This window comes from Diabrotica virgifera, chromosome 2, assembly GCF_917563875.1.
Source record: "Diabrotica virgifera virgifera chromosome 2, PGI_DIABVI_V3a".
In the NCBI taxonomy this organism is placed as follows: Eukaryota; Metazoa; Arthropoda; class Insecta; order Coleoptera; family Chrysomelidae; genus Diabrotica; species Diabrotica virgifera.
Genome location: NC_065444.1, coordinates 36,380,416 through 36,396,687, shown reverse-complemented (window position 1 = coordinate 36,396,687; position 16,272 = coordinate 36,380,416). Strand labels below are relative to the sequence as shown.

The following is a 16,272-nucleotide window of genomic DNA, read 5'->3' as shown; positions in this document are numbered from 1 at the left end:
TCCCTCTATTGGATGATCGGGAATGAGGGAAGCCCGGAGGGTCCGAGTAGCAAACTTTTTTGCATCTTTGTTGAGGTCCCAAAATTTTAATTCTCAACAAAATTCGGCTTATTCGTATGATGTTTAGAGACTATTACACATCGTTTGTATTTTTATAGATCTCATTTATTATTATTATTATTTTTTTTGCAATTTATTTGTTTGTAGCGTCTACGCTTTAGACACTGGCATCTGTCGCGCTGTGAAATGTGAAAGTTTAGCCATATTCTAACCTAACTTTTTGACAGTGACATTTGCTTGTTATTGAAAATTATTGTTTTGAATCAAAAGAATGTTAAAATAGTCTGCAAAAATGACTATAGAAACTTTAGAAAACGACAATATAATTTTAGCCACTGGGGGCTACGACCATACCATAAAATTGTGGCAGACGCACACAGGAATTTGTACTAGAACTCTACAACATGCAGAATCGGTAGGTACTTAGTTATTATAAATGAAGTGAATAATAATTAAGAACTATTTCAGCAAGTTAATGCTTTAGAAATAACTCCAGACCGACAGCATTTAGCCACAGCCAGTTACCAGCATATATACATGTATGACTTAACTTCCAACAATCCAAATGCCATTGTTAACTATGAGGGAACATCCAAAAATGTTACTTGCGTTGGCTTCCAGGAAGACGGAAAATGGATGTACTCAGGGGGTGAAGATAGTAGAGCGAGAATATGGGACTTGAGATCTAGGAACAACCAATGCCCCAAAATTTTCGAAGTACAAAGTGCTATAAACTGTGTTGCTCTGCATCCAAATCAAGTGGAATTGTTTGTTGGGGATCAAAACGGTATCATTTACAAGTGGGACTTACGGACTGATCATAACGAACAACTTGTAAGTATTTTTTAAGGGTGAAAATCTTTTAAAGGCTGCACCAGGTGAATTGTACTTGTAGAGAGTTGGATTTAGAGTAACTGGAATACATCTGAATGCAATTCTCCTTCTGGGTGTCTAGGTCTAGGTCCTTTTAGTATCAAAGATTCCATTTTATGCGTAGCAAGTGTCGACTCACGGTCTTTCAGCCACATTTTCGTACTATCTTGTGCAGTATTACGTTACTGTGTTCATTATAAGCCTGTTATCAGTGTGCTCTACTAGAATGACCTGATTATCCTTATAAGCTATAACCTGTGTCTTTTCTCCTAAATCTTCTTCCTGTATATCATTGTAGAGGACATTCTGAAGAAACCATCCTAGGACCGAGCCCTGTGGCACCCCAGCCGATGTCTGCATGACATCACCCCTCGCTTGTGTCTACTTGAGAAGTATTCTTTCACCATGTGTTGTAGGTGTGGAAATACCTCCAATTTCTCCAGTATTCCAGTTATTACTTGTCAGCTTGCGCAGTTGATGGCATTTTTGATGTCTAAAAAGGAGGCCACCAACCACCTGCTCCTACATGTAGTGTATCACGAGTGTATCCAAGATGACGGACGGAGTGAATGTGCCGTCACTTCTCTCTCAAATAGATGAGGGAACATTTGAAGATAAAACATTTAAATGTTGTAATACTAAGCCAAATAAAACGATAGTATGTGTGGTGTGCGGAAAAAGTTATCGTATTTCCTGTGTCATCAAAAGCAAGTTAAAATGTTCTAAAATATGTGACACGCGCATGGTGTGTTGTGAAAAACAATCTGATGTTACCGAACCCATGAATCTTATGCAGTTAGAAAATAAAATGCTAAGACACTTACTGGAGGAAAAAGAAGATAAGTATAAATTACTGTTAAATAATAATGAACTTTTAAAATCTAATAACTATTTGCTGCAAGAAAAAGTCGATTTATTGAAGACTGAATTAAAAAACTATCACACCAAAGATAAAAATAAAATACCAATTAAACTTAATGACCCAGAAAATAAAAATATCGAACATAAATATAAACAACCAATTCAATCAAATGTCAACAATTTTGTCAACAAAGCAAACAAGTTATCAACAAATATACCTAACCTACAGGTGGAAAACGAATATCAAAACAATAAAATGGAGGACATAATTAATCTAGCTTTACCTGTGGGACAGGAGTCTAAATTTCCTGATACCCAACAACAAGTGAAGGAGAATATTGGACAGAATAATAGTGCAATTAAAGATCATGAATGGCAAACAGTTCAATATCGTCGAAAAAGTAGTAAACAAAACATTATTATTGGAAGTAATAAATCAACCGACATAAAAACAATTCCGAAAATGGGTTATTTACATGTCTACAGAATGTCTGCAAACGAATCTGAGGAATCATTGAAGAAGTCTCTGGCGAAAACTGCTCCGCACATTCATTTTATCTGTGAAAAAATTGATAAAAAGGATAAGTCATCTTCTTCCTTTAAAGTAGCTTTCCCTATGTCAAATGTGGGAGACGTATATGATTCTGAAATTTGGCCCGACCAATGTGCAGTGAGAAGATATAAGTTTTTGAAAAATTTTCAGAAGAAACCAGTGAATCAGGTGGTAACATAAGTGCTGACGATTGTATAACCACTTCTGAACATTTACATATTTTTAATCTTAATGTACAAGGTTTAAACATAGGTTGTAACAAAATATCATTAATTGAAAATTTTATTGCTGATTTTGAGTTCTCTTTTTTATTTCTGTGTGAACACTGGTATAATAACCAATATATAGAAAATGTTTTCTTAAATAATTTTAGGCTAATCAGCCATTTTTCCCGTTGTAATAACGTTAAGGGGTGGAACCTCAATATTTGTAAAAAATGATTTAAGCAGAGAGTGTCAGCCTTTGAATTTCATTAACAAACTGTCAATCGAAATGATTATTGAGGTATCTGGTATAACTTTTAGGAGAGACTACTGTCTTATTAATATTTATAGAAGACCCTCTGATAAGGCCGAAGATTTGGATAGGTTTTTCGAGCAATTTACACATATTTTAACTGTTGCCTATAGTAAATTTGAGTATGTCATAATTGGCAGTGATTTTAACATATGTCAGTTTCAGTGGCGGCTCGTGATTTTTACAATAGGGGAGGCTATACCTAACGTAAAATATCTAGAAAAATTTGCAAAAAAAAATCCGCCAAAAAAATCTAATTTAGGGCCCCATTTTTTTGACCATTTTTTATTTACCTTTTATAATATCATCATAATTCACAATTTCATAACATCATATCATTTTAAAAATAGCTAGTCTAATTGTAAAAGTGTATTACCAAAGTTTGTGTCGTTTATTTGTTAACAATTCTCTGTAAGTAGATATGCATATCAAAATAAATACAGATTTGAAGTTTTGCAGTCCATTCAGGTTGAAGCTTCACAGTTTTTAAGATACTCAACTGAATTTTTTTAATTCTAAAAGCGGCCTACTGCGAATCCAAAAACACGTTAAATTACTGATATTTTGCTTTGCATTACAGATATCGGAAAAAGTTATTTGAACAAGTTGTTCCAAATATTATTCTAATCCCACATACCAAATTTCATCACAAAATTCGCACTTTTAGTTTTTTCATTATTTGTAGTCAGGATTCTAAAATCGCCGATTAGCCGCCCTTGCCCAATCTCCGGACAGCGTGTGAGTTAAGCGATAATGCAGCTCTAAGGAGACCGGGTCTCCTCATGGTAAAAGTACCATGCTTACACACTACTGGGCTGCGCGAAGCATTAGCAAGTGAGATTTTCCGGCCAGCAGCCTCCTCTGCGATTTTAGGATTCTGACTACAAATAATGAAAAAAACTAAAAGTGCAAATTTTGTGATGAAATTTGGTATGTGGAGTAAGAATATTATTTGGAATAACTTGTTCAAATAACTTTCCGATATCTCTAACGCGAAGCAAAATAGCAAAGTAAACAAAACAGTGTAGCACATGTAAAAAATTTATGGGGAGGCTAAGCCTCCCTTGCCTCCTCTGACCAGCCGCCACTGGTCAGTTTGAAAACTTAAATAAGTCAAAAAACTCTTTGATATCTTTAATGCTTTTAAGCTTAACTCACTAATTACTGAGTATACGCGAATTTGTGCAACAATAAACTATACTAGTTTTACTTCTATTGATTATATACTAACAAACAAACCAGAAAACACCACTATTTCCAATTTTGATCCGGCACTATCGGATCATCATTGCCAAATACTTAAGTTTGACTTTGGAAACTACGTTACTGAGGGAATTTATAAGACTGTTTCTAGTCGAAACATTAATGAACACTCAATAGCAGAATTTTGCCAGTCCATTGCGCGATCTAATTATGTTATCAATTCTGAGGAGGATGTAGATGAAATATTCGATAATTTTTTAAATGATTTTTTATGGCATTTTAATATAATTTTCGAAAGGAGGGAGAAAAACATTAATGTGAATAAATTGGATGCGCATTATAAAATTAAATTCTCTGACCAACTCAATATCAAAAGACAGAGACTTAGAAATCTTAACTGGCTTAGGAATAGAACATTTGATATGAATGTCAATAATGAGTATAAATTATTAAAAAAGGAAGTTAGTTCAATGATTGTAAGAGAAAAACAAATATTATTTTAAAAATAAAATCGATCACTCCAGTAATAAAAATAAAACAGTATGGAATATGGTCAATTGTATTAAGGGCAAAAGGACAGATAATTCTATACCAAAAGTAGAATACAAAAATCAAATAATCACTAATTCTTTTGATAAATCAATGGCTTTTGGTGATCATCTCTCAGTTGCCGTTGTTAATAAGCTTACGGCTCATTTTGGATCTAATTTCTCAGCAGTTGTACCACCGGTCCACAACTGAACAATAGTATGTTTTTTAATCCAGTTGTAGATGATATTATTGAAATTATTAATAATTTGCCAAATAAAAAATGTTCTGGACCCGATGGTGTTCCTGCTTCAGTAATTAAAAGTTGTAAATCAATTATAGCACCCACATTAGCTGATATTATAAATATATCAGTTACTCAAGGTAAGTTTCCGTCTAGTCTGAAACTTGGGTCAGTAATTATGCTTTTCAAAAAAGGTGACCGTCTGAATATGGATAATTATCGTCCTATATCTTTATTAAGCTTGTTTTCTAAAATAATCGAAAAGGCTGTAAGTAGTAGAGTTGAAAAATTCTTATCGAGTTTCAGACGGCTCTGTAATAATCAACATGGTTTTCGTCAAGGATCATCTACTGAGACTAGCTTGGTAGAGTGTACTCAATTTATTAGTGATAGGATGGATGAGGGTCATTTTGTTGTATCCTTGATGTTTGACTTGAGTAAGGCGTTCGATACAGTTAATCACGTATTCATTAGCAAAAAATTGGGTTCTTTAGGTATTAGAGGTCCCCTCAATGATTGGTTTATGTCTTTTCTTAAAAACAGGAAAATGATAGTGAAAATTGATGATACTATCCAGCCCATACGACATAGATATGGGCACCCCACAAGGAAGTGTCTTAGGTCCACTAATTTTTTTAATTTTTATTAACGATCTTCCTTCTTATATATCTGAAGGCAAGGTCCTTATGTATGCAGATGATACGTGTATAATTCTCTCTGATTCTACAGAAAAAGGTTTAAATGAGAAAATAAACATTGTTCTTAATGAATTTTCAAAATGGTGTCATAGTAACAAACTCATGATAAACTATGATAAAACAATCTTTGTCAACTTCCACACTATTCAAAGATGTCCACCGAACTGTAGTTTTTTGTTTAATAATGTTTTAGTAACACCAACCAAGTCAGCAAAGTTTCTAGGAACAACCTTAGATAGCAGTTTGTCTTGGGTACCACAAATAAATATTACTTGTAAAAAATTAAACAATTGATTTTATCTTCTGTTGACATTAAAACAAATGTTAGACAGGAATACATTATTAGCAATTTATTACTCTTATGCATATTCCGGTATTTCATATAATGTAATAGTATGGGGCCAATCGAGCGACGTACAGCGAGTTTTCGTTCTTCAAAAACGGCTGATTCGACTAATATTCGACTTACCATTCCGAACTTCATGTCGACATACTTTTAGACATTTTAAAATCTTAACAGTCCCATCTATTTACATCTATAAAATAGTTTCATATGTGTTTAAGAAGAGATTTAATTTGTTGAAATTTTCGGATGTACATTCATACAATACCAGGTATAAAGACAACTTTATTCTGAATAAAATATACAATTTTTCAAAAAAATCACCTTTAAACTCAGGTATCGCTTTATATAATATGCTACCAGAACAATTAAAGAACTCAAAGTTAACAACTTTGTTTCAAAAAAAAAACTTAAAAGATTACTGGAAAATGGATGTTTTTATTCCATTCAGGAATTTAAAGACAGCCTTATGAACTGCGTGTAGTGTAATAGTGTTTTTGTATTGTTATCTGTTTTTTGACTTTGATTATGTTGTGTATGTTAACACACTATATTTTATATTATATGTAATTGTAATTATTTTTAGTTTTAGCTTATTACTTATTATTATATACTTATTATACATTTTTTTGACACGTCCAATCTGTATATTTACAGTGTAAAGGGATTAAATAAATTTGATTTGATTGATTTGATTTGTAGCAGTTAATACTCTGATCGGACTTACTGTGCTATTGCCAATTTCCCTGTCCTAAACTCATATTATCGTTCAGACAAACCCACTTTGTCTATGAATTCTTTTTATAGTCTTGTCTTTATAAGTACAGTAAAACCTGTCACATTCGGATCAATGTGGCGACTATGGAGACCTGTAAGAAGGAGTGGAAACGCAATGCATCGTTTGTGGGCTAACTTTTCAACCTCTAATTCAACTTTCAGCAATCGCCGCTAGAGGCGCAAGTGTTCGAATAGGTGCTACAAATACATTAGCTCTTATGGACTTATTTAATATTTAACTCATTTTATTTTTGTTTTTAGCGTAATTAGACATTAATTTATTGGTGGATTGTAGCTGAATATGTTTTATGCCAAAAATAAATTATTTTAACCTTATAACATATCGACGTGTGGTAAAAAGTGTATTCTTTTTATACCATTGTAGATGGAGATGTGACATCAAATTTAAATTTGTCATTACTTTAATATGTAGGACAGCTTATTTTGAAGCGGAAATATTTTGTCACATTATCTAACTGCCACATTTATATACCAATGGTATTTCAACTGCAAATTAATTTTTTAATATCTTTGTAACTGATATCAAAAAGTTTGTTAGTTGAAAAAATTGACTTAACTGTACGTAATTGTTTTTAAAAAGTTTAAAAAGTTATTTAAATAATTTGAAGTTTATTGATAAATTTTTTTTAATTATTCTTTTTATCAAAATTTAAACTGCTTTTTCTTTTGAATACTATCATTTATCTATATTCTGAAAGCTTACCTATCAGATGTTTAAATTTAGTTAATAAAAATATATGTCTATAAACTACGCAGACGATAGTCTGACTTTTATAAAATTAATGTTAATTTTTGTGAAATATTTTGTCTCAAAAAATGCATTGTTTCGACAGAAAAACTTTCCAAGATCCTCCTACTATTATCACTATAATTTTCAGGTTAAAATAAAAACCAATAATAGACACAAATTTTATTTACACCGAAGGAAATAACATACAAACGAATAGGTATATTCCATGAACGTTATAAATAACATAAAGACAAATATTTATAAAAAGTCTTTATTAACTTCATTAAGTTCCCTTTTGAATTTTTTATCGGAACGATAACTCGATATAAATCCCGGTATGAAGCAAGTTCTTTTAGTGTAAGCTTTCTTGGAACTCATATTTAAATAATATTAACCACCAAAACCAATAATCTTATATTAACTACGAATAATTAATTATTTTCGAAATTTTCACATTCACTCCAATGCAAAAGTAGCATCTATCTCTACGCCACCGCCGCCCTAGCGAGAAACCAAGCAAACAGGCAAAATCGTGTACAAAAATTTCAAGGTCGTCCTATCTCGATTCCTCTCCTCTGTGTAGGTCTCCATAGTGGCGACAGACCGATCCGGATATGAAAAAATCCGGATATCAACAGGATATACGCTGTGAGCTTCGCTGGTGTCGCTCCTAGTGGATTACTAATCAACTTTCACTGGTAATTTTTAAATTTATTATTTAATTGTTATCGCTTAATATTTACAACGCAAAAAAGTAATTAAATTATAATCGATTTTTTTTAAATTTTGCTAATCATTTTGACGTTCTATTGATAAAATATGAATTTCTTACTTCGGATACTTTCACAATTATCGTGTAGATGGCGGTAAGATTAATATATTAATTTATAATTAGATATTACGGAACATTAAAAAAACTTAAATTCAGTATTTAAAACTTAAGTATATTTAAGGTAAAAATATATAACACAGCTTTGACAAACTAATATTGTTTATAATTAATGTTTTTAATTTTAATTTTAAATTAATCACTTTGACATTTATGTCAAATTTCCAGTAATCGTTTACAGACTTGTCACTAGTGGCGCTCGCGAATTTGTAAATATCCCTTCTACGTACGAGCTCACAGCGTATATGAAAATATCCGGATATGTCCACTTTTTCTAGAGTCTCTAACGTTTTCTCCTTTCATCCATTCCAGCAATCAATGGCGTCAATAACTTTCGTCGATAGACACGTTTTATAGATTCTACAACAGCTTGGTCCATAGACTGACAGAGGGATGTAGCATTTGGGGGCAAAAAAGACACTTTATTTCGCCATCTCTTAGTTCTTTTTTCTGGGTCGGGGTGAGAGTGTGAGAGGGTGCATTGTCCAACAGCAGGACTGCCTTTCTCGGCAGATCCGGACAGTAGAACCATCTGGATATGGGGAGGTCTGGATATGACCGGCCCGGATGTGACAGGTTATACTGTATTTCGAAGATCTTGTTGTAAGCTAACATGGTTTTCTCTCCTGGTAGTTATTATTATAGACTGTTTTATTTTAGATACCTGAAAATGATGCTATGATCTTGGATGTGGAAGTATCTCCTGATAGCCAACTTATGGCTTCTGTAAACAATAAAGGCAGGTGCTACATCTGGAGTTTGATCTCCGGAATGATTGACACTCCAACAAAGATGATACCAAAACAGAAATTCGAGGCGCACACAAGGCACACATTAAAGTGTAAATTTAGTCCAGATTCAAAGTAAGTATTGTAGTTAGAGATTTTTCCTATGTACAGGGTTTTGATAAGTGAAGTTTTGATGAAATAGTAATAAAGTATGATAAAATGAAAATATATGCTATAGTCCAGCCGCTGAAAAGATGGACTGATCACGTGAACGGCACGCACTCTTAAACGTTCCTCTCCCGATGTCACCACTTTTCCCACATTTACACCGCTCAACAAAACCGAATTTTTAAGCACTGCCAAACTAAATTCACCAGCGGAAGTGCGAAACATAAATAATGACGGTGTAAACCGTTCTTAGAAGGTCTGGTTTCGAACGATCGGTCAGTGCTTGCATTGAGTGATCATGCGACCTTGGATTCCATCTTTTAAGCGACTCGAGTATAGAAATGCATCGAATAAAAAAAGTCACTTTATAGGTTAGAAATCTATAGAATAAAAGGGTAACAGATGAAAATCAACACAATTCAAATGCAGAAATGTTTCACCACAACTACCAAGTATTGGTAAACCAGCTAAAAAAACTAAGTGTCCTATAGTCATTATCATTCTGCTGTCATTATCCATTCCTATAAGATAACCTGTCCAGCATAATCTTTGTATTTTTGCATAATTTGCTATAGAGTGTTCTGTGTAATATTGATACAACTAGTGGTTGAACCTTAAGGTACTAGTACACTTTAGAAGCCCAAAAAAAAATTATTTTTTTCAAGAATTTTTTTCTCAAAACCTTTATTAAAAATGAACATAAAACTTTTTACATATTAATATTTAACTCTTAAAGAGTACAAAAAATATATCTTTTTTTATTTATGCACGTACGATAATATGATAGACGACGCAAAAGTCGAGGCCTCGAAAAATGATGGCGGACAGTTAATCTCAGGATTGGGATATATGAAACAAAAAAATCGTACTGCATTTGAAAGAGGAAGGTTTCTTACGTGACAATTTACCACAATTTGATCAAAAAATAAAAAATAAATATTTTGTAACCATGAAAAACTGTACAAAAACGGTCGATTTTTTCACAAAATTTTTTCCCGAAAAATCTTTTTTTTTTGCGGAATTTTTCACTAACGGTGGTAAATTGTCACGTAAGAAACCTTCCTTTTTCAAATGCCGTACGATTTTTTTGTTTCAGATGTCCCAATCCTGAGATTAACTGTCCGCCATCGGAACTACTTTTTTTCGAGGCCTACACTTTGGCGCCCTCTACATTAGTGTACATGCATAAATGAAAAAAGATATATTTTTTGTATTCTCTAAGAATTAGATATTAATATGTAAAAAGTTTTATGTTCATTTTTAATAAAGATTCTAAGAAAAAAAATCTTGAAAAAATGCTTATTTTTGGTCTTCTAAAGTGTACTAGTACCTCAAGAATTTCAGCTGGTGTGTTATCAATACCTGGGCTTTGTTATTCTTCAGTGCTTTAATGCATCCATTGTTTCCTGTCTTGTTGGTAGGTATGTTAATTCGTTACTCTAGTTCTGATCTTGTGTCTCGAAATCTGCTACTGCATGGACTGCGTTTGTTTGTACTAGCACTGTTAGTAGACCTCCGAAATAGTTTTTTCAGCCTGCTTTTTTTACTGCATTATCACTGATAATTTGTCCTTCACTCATGCTCTCTAACTGATTAGTTAACTGAGACTGCCTGGTGACTGTTAAAAACTCAATCCTCAAGGTCCGCAAAAAGAAAATAAAGCAAACAAAAACTTATCAGTAATATATTTTTTAGTATGTTGGTAACAACTTCAGCTGATACAACTGCTCGAATATGGAATTGTGCTGACTTCAGCCTATTACAAGAATTAAAACAGCCAGAGAGTCAAAGATGGGTTTGGGACGCCGATTTCAGTGCAGATGGCCAATACATTTTTACAGGTAAAGTACCTTTTTGGGGTAAAGAAATTGTTGTATTGTATTACTTGTACAATGCAATTACATTTTGTCATTATTACACAAAAAGATGCAAAAAACACTATAATATCTAACTTAACCCAGATGTGCCTGACGTACAATAAATTGTACACCATCAACATGTTTTGACTTATACATATATGCACATTCTTTGTCTTGGTAACAGCTTAAATACTTTCAGTAAGTCTTAACCAAGTCTTAACGGACCATAAGGTGTAGTTGTGAATTGCTCACTTTGTGATAAATAATAGAATAGAATAGAAATATGCTTTATTGCCATGAAAAATTTTACAATTTTATCGACAAAGCTTATAAATAGTCAAAAAAACAAAACAGTAACAATCCAATTTACTAAAATTACATAAATCGTCAATATATTTGGCGATAATTTTATGATAAAGATTATAAGTTTTATAATACGGCTAAAGGAAAACGATTTGCTAAATAATTAATTATTTCAAAGTAAGTTATCAATCGAAGTAGCACAGAAAACGACAAGAAATATCGCTGTACCACCAGATTGACAACAGGTGGAATACTTTCTTTGGGTACACCTCCTGAGATTTTCAAAATTTATAAATCATACAGGGTGCCGAGGAAATTAAGATGAGAGAATTTTAAATAATTCACAACTCATCTACTCAGCGTGGTAAAAGCTCCAACAAGAAAGATTCCTTAATACTCAAACAAGAGTAAATGAATTAAAAATGTATAAACGTTCTCAATTTCTTTGCAATACGAAAATGCAGCAGCTGTATAATACTCTGGTTAAATCGGAGAGTGCAGGAAGAGTCTATACCGGTTTCGGAGATCTTTTTCCTCTCATCAGTAAACCCATATCCTCTTCTCTCCGATTTACCCAGGTACCATAGCTTGGGCCTTCCCGAATTGCAAAGAAAGAAATGTCACGTATGAACTAGGGCCATCTACCGAAAAACAAAGTAAGTTATCAGTCGAAGTAGCACAGAAAACGACAATAAATATCGCTTCCGTATCACCAGATTGACAACAGGTGGAATACTTTCTTTGGTTACACCTCCTGAGATTTTCAAAATTTATAAATCATACAGGGACCGAGGAAATTAAGATGAGAGAATTTTAAATAATTCACAACTCATCTACTCAGCGTGGTAAAAGGTCCAACAAGAAAGATTCCTTAATACTCAAACAAAAGAGTAAATGAATTAAAAATGTATAAACATTCTCAATTTCTTTGCAATACGAAAATGCAGCAGCTGCATAATACTCTGGTTAAATCGGAGAGTGCAGGAAGAGTCTATACCGGTTTCGGAGATCTTTTTCCCCTCATCAGTAAACCCAGAGTATTATGCAGCTGCTGCATTTTCGTATTGCAAAGGAATTGAGAATGTTTATACTTAATTAATTATTTGTTATATTTATGCAGAAAATATATATATTTTTGTACATACCGGTAGAGAACACGTATTGGGACCGTGCAAGTTCGGCAAAGCGACCCCTATTTCTGCGCTCTGCAACTTTATTCGCACTTTTAATTATATTGTCCAATTATATTAGTCCTGGTTACTGGATAATTGTCGAGGCCATAGCTCAAAAAAATAATAAGAAGAAAAAATAAGATTCAGGTTATGTTATCAAAACGTATCAATTGTATGTAGTAAATAAAATTAGTTATTAAAATGCAGTACTGCAAGCAAAATACAATTAATTAAATTTACCTTTATATAATAATTGCATATCATATCAATATTGTGGAGCAATATGTAATTTTTCTGCTTCATTGACAGAAGGTATGAAATATACGTCAATTTGACAATTTCAATTGACGATATGAATTATTTAAGATAGTTGCAATATTTCTCCGCGACTCGCGCACGGTCATTTCTCGTTTCCCTTCCAAGTACTTGCACACCGCGAATATATTTCTATTTAGATTTAGAAATTGATTAAATTTTTATTCTACAATATGCGTTGGGCTATTTCATTTTAGTGTACAAAATATTGTACGCCAGGAAAATACCATACTATTTATTATTAGGGGCTTTTCACTGGATGATGCGCTTGGTATGTTGGAGAATCATGAAAATTTAGTAGCAATTGTAGACAGTATTTCAGTGGAGTCTCCAGTAAATGCATGTGATGTCCTTACAGACGAAGACTGATGATAGAGATATAAGGGCAATGGATAATTTACCTGGCTCGCAATTATAACCTCGTTCGCAAATATATGTGCAAAATAATGACGAAGGCATATTGTTACCCGATTCTCAATAAAACATTCCATTCACAGAGCTGAGAGGTAAATGGACAGGTAAAGGATCAAAGAAAAAATACATATCACTAGGTAAAAGAATACATGCAGAGAGAAGGTGAATGTATTGGTGAAAAAGGAACTTCCAAAATATGATTCTAAGCGTTCCGCTAAATGTTCTTCACGTTTCGTTGATAAGTAACTTATACTAAAGCTTATACCGTCAGCGTCAGCAGCCAATCGATATGCTTCACAGAAGGATCGCCAACAAGAAGTTCGGGAGTATGAGGTCAAAGCTTTTCTGGGAACTCTACTATTGAGTGGTTATGTCAACATTCCTTGCAGGAGAATGTTTTGGAAACGTGAAAGGGAGGGAACTTGAAATCGACTCCAAGCTGTGACTCTGTTAATGGGCCATAGCCCTTGTGAAGGGCTCCCTTACTTACAAAATTGGCTCAGTTATAATTTAGAAGACGCTAATGTAGATTAGGTCGTCCATCTGCCAATGAAAACGTCTAAATTTGCTATGATCGACTAGACCATTTGGTGATTCCACAGGAAAAAAGAACTCGAAAGTATGATTTGTGCCATAATATTTCATAAATAAGGTGTTCAAAATGCAACGTATTCTTAAATTTCAAATGTTTTGTTTTATACTATACCCAAACCTAATACTAGGTTATATGCCTGGTGTACCATATTTTGTACAGCATTTTTTTTACTTATTTTACATAAATATTTTGTTTTGACGACAAATATGTTTTTGTTACCTTACATTCTTACATAACACGTAAATTTGAAGAAAAATAATAAAAAATATTTTAAGGTAAGTTTTAGGCACATCTGGGTTAATCCTGACTACAATGAATGTGATGTAACCTTTTTGAATATTTCAGCTTCTTCTGATGGTTGTGCAAGACTGTGGAATGTCAAAACTGGAGCGATGGAAAGGGATTACACAGGGCATCAAAAAGCAGTCACAGCTCTGGCGTTTAGAGACTCTTCTTAAACCATTTATGTATAAAGATGTATTTTGGGTTTTTTTATTATGGGTTTCTACGAGTATGACCCAAAATAAAACACAGTTTTTAATTTAAGACAATTTATTAACTTTTGTACATAGGTACCTTTGTTATAATATACATTAAGACAAATAAATATTTATAAATACTTTTCTTTTAATAAAAATACAACGTAAGTAACACAGTACACAGAATGGCATCATTTCTTAAGCAAGTAAGTACAGATATTTTTATATTTCGAAGTTATTTTTTGGGAACAAGACTGTGCAAATTAATTTTTTACAGAAATATACTAAATATTTGACTCAGTGACGTCGTTTAATGAGTATGAAAAAGGTACTAATCCTTTTTCTACCGAATGAGAAAAACTTTTACAGATGATGATAGAAAAGCAAAGTCGCTTATATTTCAGTGTGTTACAGGTAAGCATTTAGAGATTATCAAAAATGCTAATACCTCTAAAGAAATGTTGAAAGCACTCGAAGCCATTTTGCGAAAAAAAGTAAATTCACCAAGCTTACATTAAAAAAGAAGCTGTTGACTTTAAAATATAAAAGAAATCAAAAACTGGAAGACTATTTTATGGATTTTTACAGAAATATAATAGACGGATAGGCAGCGCTAAAAAATCTCTTTGAATTTACTAAAGCTAGATTTTTCACAGTTGATTACTCTGAGTGTATAGAGAAACATACTGCGGTCGGTCAAGCGATACGTAGAACGGGGGTTACTGAGAAGGCATCAAAGTTGCTTTCCTAAGAAGGTAATTAAATCCATTTACTAAGGCTGAAAATCAGTACATACATTCTAAATTAAATATAAATAAAAGATATTATAGTCGGTCAGCTGTATGGCGGGACAGAGCCAGTCGGTCGGCCCCAATAGTCGATTGAGGAAATGAAGCATTTTGGCTCTCAATTTTTTCGTCCAGCATGGATTTACTTGAAATTTTCACAGAAGGTAGGGAATAGTCCAAGGATCATTTTCTATATCATGTCGCTATCATACGATAAAATCTTAAGGGGGGTTGCCCCCCATCTCGGGGGTGGGAATTTTTTATTACATTTTAATCATGTAATTCGATGGAAAAAGTGATTCTAAGAAAATGTTTTTTACATTTTCTTCGTAAAACTAATATTTTTCGATTTATTCCCGCTTGAAAATAACATAGTGCTATTTATGTGCTAATTAGTTTTTCGACGAAAAAATAGACTTTTTTAGAGGGTTTTTTGAGAATACCTCGAAGAATATTCTATATATTTTTGGCGATAAAAAGTTTCTTATCCCTTAGTTTTTAATTGGGGCGGGTTTAAAGGGCTCGAATAAAGGGGTGTTTGCTGGTAAATAGAGGTTTTAAAGAGCTATATCTGGCTAACTATTCACTGTAATGAAAATCTATACACAGGGTAATTTTAGTCATTAAAAAAGCTACAATTTAGTAGTTCATAATTTTTTCGTATCTTCAGTATTTTCGGAGATATTTTGAAGTAAAAGGTGAAAAATACCAAATTCCAAAAAATCAATGTTTCTTTAAACTCCAATTTTTCCAAAATTAGGCATTTTAAATAGGTCAAACTCCTTGAGTGTATTGATAATATAAATATTAAAGGAACTACAGAAAGGTGAAGACCAATTTTGAATTAGGAAGGTAGTTGGGGGGTTGTTTTCACTGATTTTTTCGTAGAGAAAAGCAGATACCGACATTTTTTTGATTATAAGTCGCTTAATTTTCATGATAGAAACTTTTTATTATTTTTTGAAAGGTCTAATTGTATACTTGAAAAAAGATTATTTAAGTTTTCCTCGAAAAATGCAAATTTTTCCCATTATTTGGCTTTGAATATTTCAAATTATGCATTTGACGAAAAAAGCTAACCTTTAACATGCCGTATCTCGGTTTGTATTGGTCTTAAAGATATTATTGGAAAAGAATTTGGTTTGTGTTACTAAA

The 16,272-nt window shown here is 32.8% G+C and overlaps 1 protein-coding gene across 1 annotated transcript; it reads left to right on the top strand.

Moving 5' to 3' along the window:
* Window positions 1-89: 89 nt before the first annotated feature.
* Window positions 90-14,469, top strand: LOC114327416 (target of rapamycin complex subunit lst8). The gene is made up of 5 exons (XM_028276029.2): window positions 90-475; window positions 529-894; window positions 8,957-9,159; window positions 10,888-11,033; window positions 14,196-14,469. The coding sequence occupies exons 1-5, from the start codon at window positions 353-355 to the stop codon at window positions 14,306-14,308; spliced, it is 951 nt and encodes a 316-aa protein (XP_028131830.1). The 5' UTR covers window positions 90-352; the 3' UTR covers window positions 14,309-14,469.
* Window positions 14,470-16,272: the final 1,803 nt, after the last annotated feature.

Bases quoted from the DNA above. Each gene is read 5' to 3' on its own strand.
- LOC114327416 (XM_028276029.2), top strand. From the start codon at position 353: ATGACTATAGAAACTTTAGAAAACGACAATATAATTTTAGCCACTGGG. The intron at 476-528 runs GTAGGTACTTAG...GAACTATTTCAG, and splicing joins CTCTACAACATGCAGAATCG to CAAGTTAATGCTTTAGAAAT. The intron at 895-8,956 runs GTAAGTATTTTT...GTTTTATTTTAG, and splicing joins CTGATCATAACGAACAACTT to ATACCTGAAAATGATGCTAT.